We start from the raw sequence: 11,526 nt of genomic DNA, 5'->3' as shown, positions 1-11,526 counted from the left end.
TTCTTTTGGCTGGAGAAGCCATCATTTCATGATCTATGTAGCGCACTAACTAGGGAGTACAGATCCTAGAAGGCTGTTCGGTTCATTGGAACGGGTTCGAAAGAAAGATTCGACTCTTTCATCAGCAGACTTCAGTTTATCGGGGAAAGGGAGCACTGTAAGCACGTGGATTCAGTTAAAGCGTACTGACTTAACAATTAACACAAGCTCTCAACTATGTAGCTATGTGAGCATGAGCAATTGGACACCACGTAGGGTTTGAAGAGTGTTAACTGTTTAAAATGTAGTTAAATTGTCCTTTAGGTCTACGTGTTTCATTTTAGCCTTTTTTGCCACACTTCCGCGATGTTTTCGGTACTCATGGGTAATGTAGTTCAACTAAAGAAATCGATAGCCTTACCTGGTCCACTGTAGGAAACACAAAATCTCATAATTCCGTTGCAACCCTTCGTCCTTCAGTGATCTCCTCTACCAAAAACTCACGAGGTTCATAATAAGTTTGGTTTCATGTGACCTCATGGCACTATTTGTAGTTCCAATAGCATTTTGAGAAGTTCAGGCACTGAGGCTCTTCCAAAAAGCTTCTGACCATGGGGGTGGTCTCTGATGGTAGAGTTTGAAATGTGAAAAACCCAAGATTCAATTCTTCAAACCAATTCAAGACTTACCATACTTCAACTGTTTTAAACTTCAAGATCACCCTGGTTGTGCTTATGTAGTAGTATACATTTTTTAATGACCACGTCTGGGCAGGTCCACACATTTCTGTCTGATTTGAGTTGGGAACAGCCAGTGAACATTCTAGGAGATGCAGATTTCTATGGGTTTATGTAAAGTAAGCTTTAGGGGAGCATTTGGCTGTATATATTTTTGAATGAATACATTACTCTTCTAGTAAAACAACACTCTTGTAGCACTTACTGTTATTAGATAAATGATAAGCTACTTTGAGAAACATGTGAATCATTTTTCACCCGTTTGCCCACATGCTTGAGAACTCATTCTGGAGTTGACTGGATATATCAGGGTTGAGAAACTTCTGTCCAGAGGGCCAAGTTACCTTATTCAACTCACCGGTTAATTGCCAATGTTAGTAAGAAAATCAGCAAACTGTGTAGGACTCTATTCCTTGGTTCACCACCCCTGCTATATGTAAATGAGCTGTTTTTTTTGTGACATCATGAACTAAGAACTAAGACCGTTTCCATACATGGACCACCTACATCAAGCTTTTTTTTTTCAATAGAACCACCACCCAGCCATTTTCAGGATTTTAATTACATAAATAATTAGTTTTACACATCTGAACATGTTTCTCACAACTAGATAGTGAACACACTCACACGTGCAACATGCCACAACTTGCACATTCCTAAAATTTGTGCTCAAAGTCATTTGCAGGCTTCTCACCAGTCTTTCAAAGAAGAAAGTGTCAAAGATATTGCCGAAGCCTTTGTACAAATTAAAATACTGTCACAATACTTCATTTGCACATCTGTTAGAAACACAGCAATGAGCGGCACGAGAGACAGATCCAGTCACAATGTAGGGAGTGGTACGCTGCTCACAACAACAAAGGCAATTCAGGGGCACTGAGAAGCTCCTGACCAAGCGAAGAGTCTCTGAGAGCAAACAATGTGATTCCAGAGCTGTAAGCTGCAGGGATCCTTATGTGTGTCATTTTTGGATGGTCTTCATCACTGTGGTCTTCTTCATTAATCATACGCCTAACTTGACCTTATTTAAAGAAAAAAAAAAGAAAGAAGGATATGTTGGTGTTAGGACAGCATAATATGGACAAAACGGTATCGCAATTATATTGTTTTTACAAAATGCTGAAAATACAATTAAGAGGTCTTGATGTGACATGGCTAAAAATTGACCTGCCTTGTTTTCGGAGCCAATTATTTGTGCTTGTTAAAGAATGCCTTGATTTATCCCACAACCCAAAGAACAACATTCGTCATTGGTCAGGATGTTTAAATAGCACACAATAAAACTATTGAAGTCCATGGCAAATCTTTCAAACTGTTTGAGCAAAATGATTCAATTGTTCCAGTCAAGTTTTGTTAACGGTCAGCTCAGTGGTAAGCAAGTTTCACTCTTAGACATTGCACACTTTTGTATGTGAATTGGACCTGATATTACATACCTGAAATTTTTAGTGTGGTCTAACAGAGCTATAGAAATAATCTACTCTGCTGAGCTTAGTCTACTTGTGAGTCAGCTGTTGAGAATTAGTCTTCAGCAGGGTTGATGCCAAAAAGAAACTCTGACACTGATTTTGAACCATGCTTCAACAGAATTATTTAAAAAAATAAACTCATAAAACAGGCCTGGACAAAAATGATGGTACCCTTAACTAAATATTTTGTTGCATAACCTTTTGAGGCAATTACTGTAATCAAACGATTCCTGTAACTGTCAATGAGACTTCTGCACCTCTCAGCAGGTATTTTGGCCCACTCCTCATGAGCAAACTGCTCCAGTTGTCTCAGGTTTGAAGGGTGCCTTTTCCAGACGGCATGTTTCAGCTTCTTCCAAAGATGCCCAATAGGATTTAGGTCAGGGCTCATAGAAGGCCACTTCAGAATAGTCCAATGTTTTCCTCTTAGCCATTCTTGGGTGTTTGTAGCTGTGTGTTTTGGGTCATTATCCTGTTGCAAGACCCATGACCTGCGACTGAGACCAAGCTTTCTTACACTGGGCAGCACATTTCTCTCTAGAATCTTGCCAGTCTTGAGATTTCATTGTACCCTGCACAGATTCAAGACACCATGTGCCAGATGCAGCAAAGCAGCCCCAGGACATAACAGAGCCTCCTCCATGTTTCACAGTAGAGACAGTGTTCTTTTCTTGATATGCTTAATTTTTCCATCTGTAAACATAGAGACTGATGTGCCTTGGTAAAAAGTTCCATCTGTCCATGGGACATTCTCACAGAAGCTTTGGGGCTTATCAACATGTAGTTTGGCCAATTCCAGTCTGGCTTTTTTTATCATTTGTTTTCAACAATGGTGTCCTTCTTGGTCGTCTCCCTGAAGTCCACTTTGGCTCAAACAATGACGGATCTGACACTGATGTTCCTTGAGCTTGATGTTCACCTTTAATCTCTTTAGAGATTTTTCTGGGCTCTTTTGTTACCATTTTGTTACCACACCTGCGGCCACATCCAGGGAGGTTGGCTAAAGTCCCATGGATCTTATATTTCTAAATAATATGTGCTACAGTAGTCACAGGGACATCAAGCTGCTTGAAGATGATCTTATAACCTTTACTTTTAACATGCTTGTCTATAATTTTCTTTCTAATCTCCTGAGACAACTCTTTCCATTGCTTCCTCTGGTCCATGTTGAGTGTGGTACACACCATGTCACCAAACAGCACAGTGACTACCTGTAGCCCTATATAGGCCTACTGACAAGATTGTAGACACCTGTGACGCTAATTAGTGCACACACCTTGATTTAACATGTCTCTTTGGTCACATTATTTTCAAGGGAACCATCATTTTTGTCCAGGCCTGTTTTATGAGTTTATTTTTTTAAATAGTTCTGTTGAAGCATGGTTCAAAATCAATGTCGGATTTCATTTGTTCATTTTCATAGAATTTTTATTTATTATTACTTTTGTCAGATTCAAGTTATTTCTGTGACCATTGTGGGTTTTTCTTTCATTAACCGAGGGGTACCAACAATTTTGTCCGTGTGTGTGTGTATATATATACATATACAGACCAGCATAAGACGCATGTAATCAGTATTAGTTCAGGCGGAAGCCTCAGAGTAGCACATTTTTCAGACTGTAGCGAGCTGGATCCAGTATGTAATGTTCATTTTGAGCCATTCTGCGTTTTTAATACAGCCGACCCATGTAGAAAGTATCGATATATTGAAGTGACGCAATATCATGTTTTGCAATACAGTATTGACTCAAAAAAACAGTATCTTTTTTTATTAATAGTCTGCATGCAAACAATTGTGTCTGATAGTGGTTCATTTTAGGTTGTGTTGTTTGAACACCAACCACTAGATGGCAGGACTGTACTCTGTCTGCAGATCTCAATGTTCTGAGTGCATAAAAAAAAACATTTTGTAAAAAGTATCTTGTATTCATGCACATATTTGTACATTTACTGCATTTACTGTCTTTGTATTTTAGTTGTCAATGAACCCTGTCTCATGTCTTCTCTAATGACCTTGCTTACCTATTCTGCACTGGAGACTTAGCCTAACAGTGTTTTGTTGAAAAACAATAATGCTATATTTTTTATATATATATATATATATATATATATATATATATATATATATATATATATATATATATATAATATAGCCTGTGTGACGTTGTAATGGTACATTATGTTGAAATGGCGGAGCAAGGCAAAGGAGACAAATGTATGTACAAATATGGATGTCTACAGCACATGCTTTTAAAGTACCTTCCACATTTAGGGTTTTCCAACGGGCGTCAGCCTGCTGGTCTGAGATCAGCGAAAGTGTGCAGTCTTGCGTTAGCCTCTTTAAGACATCTTCACGCCGGATAAGCAGCACCGATTCACTGCACAGGCGCACGTGTACCTCTTCTTCACCAACTGTGAACATGAAATACCAGATGAGCAATAAATGGCTGACAACAGTCACTGCCATCATTAAAAAAAAAGTCACACACTTCAAAGACACCTGATATAGCACATGAAGGAGGAGCCTGTAAATTAGTTAATGACATGAATCAGGTGTGCGAGATGAGGGACAGAACAAACATGCACATAGTGCCTTAGTGTAAAGCTATGGTTCTCAATTTGAAATCAGTGTTAAATTATATGATATCTCCCCAGTTAAACCTAATCCAGATTTTCAGTGGCCATTATAAGGATTCTAAAATATTTTAGGATGTGGAGATCACAGGCCTCCAACACTGCACCACATACCCACATCCAGAGGATTAGTCATGAACACAGCATTGGGAGCCACCCCAAAAATCAGCTGGTGATGCCAGGCATCAGGGATTTCTGCACCCTCTGCTACTCCCCGTTGCATGTTCATAGTGGCTACAGGCACAGCTCCTCGCCTAATCCAACGTGCCAGCCAGGGTACAAGCTTTACCCGCCTCGCTGGGTGGAAACCAAAGAATCTGCCCAGCACTCGACCACCACTGGCCTGCTCTGCTCCGTCTATCAACTGATGATGGGTGGCACCTGATGGAGAGGATATGCATATTGGGTTAGATTATGGGTGTCTATGAGTGATTCATAGGCTGGGGCCAAGAGAATATCTTTCTTTAACATACCCAAATGAATGAAGAGTACAATAATTAGTTTATAAACTGATTTAAGCATGTTGAGCTCTGCAGTGATGAGGTTGTTCATATCTTAAAGTGCAGGATTTAGATGGCACAAATCAGATCTTTGGACCAGTTGTGTGTTGTCTAGAGCTAGATTTGAGATATGTGTGGCTTTACTACCGTATAGAGAATACTGATTGTAGAGAGGCAGATACACTCAGCCCATGATTCAAACTGATTTGTCAAACAGGGTCCACTGTTTGATACCCTGACAAACCCTCAGCAAGAATTAGTCTAGAGATGCAGAGCTGCCATTGCTTTTATAAAAGTAAAAAAGCTATAAAATGTTGCTATAAGTGACATGTGGTAGAGGGCAATGTACCAGCTTTGCTGCGTGAGTGAAGGTAGTCAGGCAACGGGGAATCGTTTCTCCTTAGTCTAGTCCGTACACAATGGTCTGCCGTTTCTGGAGACACCGTAATCCCCAGAGCCTGAAGCACGTCCACCACAGCCGTAGCCCCACAAGCTGAGACTCCGATCTGAAGGGTCTGCCTTTCCACAGCCTCTTGAATGGACCACAGCATGGCCGTGTGCACCTCTTCCTGTCCTTCCTCCTCAACATCTGCTTCGCTGCTTGCAGTGGCTTTTGTCTCACTACTGGGTGGAACCACCTCCATTTCAAAACGCTCACTGGTACTGAATGGTCAAGATTCTTATTAAGTGCATCAACTAGACCTCTATAGCAAAATGCAGGAAAACAGAAGGAAAGAAAGCAGAAAGAACCAACATTAGAAAATACATACCATGCCAATAGCTGTTTACTTTGTTGGCAGTCCCTTAGATTAACAAAACAAGACCCTTAAGTAATACTACAGGAATTTTCCATTATTCCTGAAAGAACTATGTTATCAGCACTTATTGCGGGGGTGTAATTAAAGATATTTAAAGACATACTAAAGACATTTAGCTTGGTTTGCTCTTGATTGCTGAAGTAAGTGGGGGAACTCCATGGCAAGATCCAAAGAGGTATCTTCCAGCCTTCTGAAAGAATGCTGTAGATGCGTGGGAGCAAGGCAAGACATGAAAAAATAAATAATTAAAAATAAATCAGCCGTTCCACTGTCTACAAAATAATTTACAAGTGAAACAACTGCCTAGCAGGTTGAGCCTAAAATTACACCACCAAATGTATAAAAAGTCTATGTAAAAATCCTAAAATGTCATTATGGAATCTACATGTAGCTGTTGAGACAATTAATGTCTCAAAGTATCTCCAGTATCTACCATCAGTATCTTTTTCTTGCTGTCAAAAAATACCAGGGTCATATGTTTAAATATAATAAAGACAAATGTTTTAAAGGGGTGGCTGTACAAGGCTGTATATTACAAGTGTTATACTTTACAATAAAAATGTAAAATCGTTTCCTATAGTATTACTATGGATCTTATTATATGGTGGTTAAATAAATGATCAACAATTGCCTATATTGCCTATAGGATAACTTTAAAGCCATCCATTATATAAGAATTGAGTACAAACTGATATAGATAAAATTATGGGATGTATGAATACAGCAAATTACTTTTGTTCACCTGTAAAACCTGGGAGATATAGTGAAAGTTCACTACCACCACTCTCTCAACGTACAAGATCTCGGTTGTTCTGCCTAAACACTGAAACACTTCTACTAACACTTGGCAAGCCTATATACGCCCACCGATGAGCCAAAACATTATGACCACTGCTTACTGTTGGTCCTTAACATTCAACCTCTGGTCTGCCAAGGCACAGGCCTTATAAGACCTCCATGGTATCTGGAACAAACATAGCAATAGCAGCAGCAACTCCTGCAAGTCGACAACAGAACGTTGACCAGAGCATCCCACTGCCTCATCCTAAAGTAAATTCTAGGACCACCACTTTACCAATCCAAACGGCACACATGTACCTGGCTTTTCACATGATGTAAAAGAAAATGAGACTCATCAGATCAGGTGACCTTATCTCATCGGCCCAGTTGTGACACTTGCATGATTGTAGGTGCTTTTGATGGCAGAGGAGAGTTAGCATAGTCTGCAGCTACACAGCTCCATACACAGCAGTGTGGGGTGCACTGTTTGTTGTGACAATTCTCCTGTAACCAGTAAAAGAAATGCTGAAGACATCAAACACCTGCATCATTTTGGAGAATCAAATAAACACACCCAAAGCCGGGGTAGAACTTGCTACTCCTAGCAATGTTGAGCAGCACAGCAGATAGAGAGTAAATGTAATCAGTGGATTCAAGCACGACAGAGCATTGATTTTTGTATGTTTTCTGTTGTATAAAATGTAACATAGAGCATCCCAGAGCATGCTGTATAATTAAAGTATTAGTGAAATTAGTATATCAATTTGATGGATGCAAATATTTAGCATTTTGGTGGCTAATGCCATGCTATGTAAGGTGCTAAACAGTAATTAGTTTACAGAAATGTAGGAAAAACAAGAAGACTATGCTTGTGTTTGTGCACTGTGATAGCGTTTGCATTAAGCTGATTTTTGGGGAAAATTCTGCTGCAATAAACTTGGTTCATAAGTAGAGCTCAAAATGACCAAATTTTTTCACCTCCACACCATCAATCAATAAAGGGGGGAATGCATGGGCGTTTCTGGATGCTTTTTTCTGATGAATGGATGGAACAGACATTCATAGACATATTTTACAGTTTTCTTTATTGTTATTATCACCACTGTAATCTTGTTTTAAAAGTAGTAGGCAACTTGATTTGGCATCAAACACAAACATGAGGTTGGTCTTACAGATTTGTTAAGTTACAGCTGCTGTTTATTATTTATTCTTTACTTATTTATTTCATTATTATTCATTATTGCATTTTAATTCATGCATTTTAATGTCTTTTTTTCTTTGTTTCTTTTAAGCACTTTGAGTTGAAAGGTGCTTTACAAATAAACTTTTACCATTTCAGAGGCTGAAAAGTTATGCATTATTATTATTATAGCATTATTAGCATCTGTAGTGATCCAGCTAACAGTAAACAGTATACATTATATATGCCTTGTAAAAGTATTTAACTCCCTTAAAACTCATCAAAAGTCAATGACACTCATACAGATCAGGGAATCCCTCTTTAATAAACGTGTTGCTTCTATAAATATTCAACTTCTTTAGGTTAATGTTCTCAAGGTTGTTCAGGCAGGTTAAATGACACTTGTGGACCTCAGTTTTAAAATAGTGCCACAGATTCTCGATTGCACTGAAATCTGGACTTTGACCTGGCCATTGCAGAACATTCTGTTGTTTGGCCTTGGGATCAATGTTCTGCTGAAAGGTGGAGTTTCCACCAAGCTTTAATGTTTTTTAGCTAAAACATCCTGTAAAAAACCCACAACATAGTGTCATCATGAGTTTGTTGAGGAACAGCCAGTGTTAGGTTTGCGCCAGACTTTATCTGGGTCACTCTTAAACTTTCTGCCAAACTTCAGATGTGCTCTGATGCATTTTCTCTTTTATAGCGATTTATAGCCATCCTCACAGATGTATGCCTGTATCGTTGGCTGGTGGAAGCCAGTCTCAGTCACTGGTCTCTGTAGCTTTTTCAAAGTGATTGTTGCCATTTTTGTGGCTTCTCTCAGAATTCCACTCCTTGCTCTGACGCTGAGCTTTGAGAGACTTGCCTTGTCTAGGCAGTTCCTGGGTGATAGGATGCAGCTACCATTTCCTCCAACAGTGCTCTCTGGAATATCTAAACACTACATAATAATAATAATAATAATTTCATAGCCTTTTCCTACATTGTAACATGTAAATGTGTAAATGTGGAGCTTACACAGCACAGGAGCTTAAAGGCAAGCATAAGTGCCACTAAATATTTTCTAGCAGAAACTCCATATTAATTGAAATGACTACATTTTTTAATGAATTAGTAAATATAACCGTTTAAAATATCAAAGTAATCTGTAAGCCACATAAATCTAGTGAGTTTTAAAGGGGGGGGGGTTGGATATATGTAGGGGGTACTGTATGTGCAGCAGACAGATACAGCACCCTCACTTCAGTTTTGGTTAAAGTGTTTGGTTAAATCACTGCTTTGTCGAGCTTTGGGGGCTGTTTGTCGAGCTTTGGGGGGCCCCTGGTTGCTTTTTTGTCCCTTTTTTTAATGCACTGCCTTGGCCTGATTTCCACGCGGCGGGTATCCGGTTCGTGGTGTGTTCCTCCTGGGACCACTCTCGGTAGGTACTCACCACTGCTGACCGGGAGCACCCCAAAAGCTTTGCCGTTTCGGAGGCGCTCAGACCCAAACGTCTGGCCATTACGACCTGACCCTTGTCAAAGTCGCTCAGATCCTCATGCCCGCCCATTTCTCCCGCACCTGTTGTCAACAGGCTGACAGCTAGAACCAACTGTTCCCTTAATGTCTGATATAATGCTAGCTAACAGACCTTAACGTGCACCGATGTTACGAGATAATTAACGACGTTATTCTCTTCCCCTGTGAGTGGTCATAATGTTCTGGCTCATCGGTGTATTAGACCGGCGTTTAGCACTAGCTGGCTAGCTTTCGACAGGAGGCTGTTTAGCCAGCTAAGCGCTAACATAAACTACTAAACCGATACAAGAGGACACCAGCACTCGGTTTCACGAGGAAAATGGAGAACGTACAGCTGTCGAGGTTGACTATCTGTAAAACCGTGCAGTATATTTACTCTATTGACTCTCCGCTGTGGCGCTGGGAGTGTTTTGGTTTCGTGGTTCTTCCTCTGGTGGGTGGTTGGCGGTTTGGTGCACCACCGCCACCTATTGGGCTGGAGTGTGGAGCTCCGAGGCCGGCTCATGACTATATATGTATCTAACGAATCTATCAAAACTATAAACAGAGGCATAGATCATACTAATTAATACAGTTGTCATCTGATTGATAATGTAGTAATCATATTAGTGTTATTCTATTGAGCTTTCCTTTCATTTCTTAGGCTTACATTATCTTCCCAACTGCCCAGCTTTCTCTTTATTTACCCACACCTTTCCGTTATGCAAAATAGGACTTTAAGCACAGTCGACCTGAACACACATTTAAAAAAAATATGAATGGGAGAGAAGTGACATTTTTACCTTTTAATAACTATCTATAATAAGAGGCTGGCTGCACTATTCACTGCTGCAAAGTGTTCCCTCGCTAACGGTCTGCCTGAAACACCTGAACTCAATCATTAGCGAGGGTGGCCACATACTTTTGGCCACACAGGGTATGTTCCCTGTAATCTCTTAATTATATTAATGTATAATTTTATAGGAGAAGCACTGTTCAGCGTGGACCGTGGGTTTATGGGAGGTACCGCCATTCGAACAGGGGCTGGTGCACTGAGGAGTTACACCACATAAGGGCAGTGTAGCACTGTTACTTAATCCATTGATGATCCAAAATGAGTGCGTTCTTAATACAGAGCAACACAGACTAGTGTCTGTAGTTTGGTTCTTTAGGTTTGCACTGAAGTTATGAGGTTAATGTTTAGCTCAGAAATCCTGAAGACCAGATTTTACTGCTAGCTGGTTTAAGAAGGTCTAAACTGCTCTTTAAGGGGGAAGGTGGTGGAAAAGCTTGTTATCCAGGCAAAAACAGCTGGTTGACCATCTCAGTCCTGATTAATCAGCATTATCAATCATACTTTGACTAGTTTGGCAAAGCTGGCTAACCAGTTTAGCTAACCTGGGCATACTGATGGACCACTGTGTTCAGGCTGACCATGCTGATCGGTCAACCAGCATGGTCATGATGGAGCTTGAGCTTGTCTCTCTCAGCATGTGAGGACAACCTGCTCTAGGCAGATTTTAACACGTGCAATATTCCTTTCATTTATTAATGATTGATTTAACTGAATGCTTAGTTAGATTTTTTTAGATTCGTCCTCTGACTTAAACGTTTCTTAAATTTTTCTTGAAGGCCAAAGCCCAATTGCCTGGACTTTTGTTGAAAGGGGGAGGTAAATATGTGTGGATTCATACATATTTTTGATTTCATTGACATTACCTGATCACTGTTCGTTGCTGTTTTGGCAGGTTCGGCACATATTTTGGGTAGATAGCACCTGTGTGAAATAGAGGCTTGGCTTGGATTAGTTGGATTAGTTGTTACATGTGTCATCTTGCTCAATGAGTCACTGACCTGTAAATGGTTTGCATATATCGTGTGATGACTGTTGTAATGCTATCTATTATTTTTTCTGATTGTCTTTCATGC

At 40.0% G+C, this 11,526-nt stretch overlaps 1 protein-coding gene across 6 annotated transcripts; it reads right to left on the bottom strand.

Moving 5' to 3' along the window:
* Positions 1–1,259: 1,259 nt before the first annotated feature.
* Positions 1,260–10,060, bottom strand: LOC140536097 (uncharacterized). 6 transcript variants are annotated; one of them, XM_072657739.1, is made up of 6 exons: positions 9,995–10,054; positions 6,241–6,338; positions 5,669–6,023; positions 4,934–5,200; positions 4,445–4,597; positions 1,260–1,737 (listed from the first exon to the last, which is right to left on the bottom strand). In XM_072657739.1, exons 3-6 carry the CDS (start codon positions 5,961–5,963, stop codon positions 1,565–1,567), a joined length of 888 nt encoding a protein of 295 aa, XP_072513840.1. In that variant the 5' UTR covers positions 5,964–6,023; positions 6,241–6,338; positions 9,995–10,054; the 3' UTR covers positions 1,260–1,564. The 6 variants fall into 6 exon arrangements, with proteins under 6 accessions (XP_072513840.1, XP_072513841.1, XP_072513838.1 ...); XM_072657740.1 differs by having other exon boundaries at positions 9,951–10,043; XM_072657737.1 differs by lacking the exon at positions 6,241–6,338 and having other exon boundaries at positions 9,995–10,060.
* Between the last annotated feature and the right edge of the window lie 1,466 nt (positions 10,061–11,526).

The sequence above is a fragment of the Salminus brasiliensis genome, chromosome 15 (genome assembly GCF_030463535.1).
Source record: "Salminus brasiliensis chromosome 15, fSalBra1.hap2, whole genome shotgun sequence".
In the NCBI taxonomy this organism is placed as follows: Eukaryota; Metazoa; Chordata; class Actinopteri; order Characiformes; family Bryconidae; genus Salminus; species Salminus brasiliensis.
The sequence above is the reverse complement of the archived record's forward strand: the minus strand, read 5'-3'. Positions and strand labels throughout refer to the sequence as shown.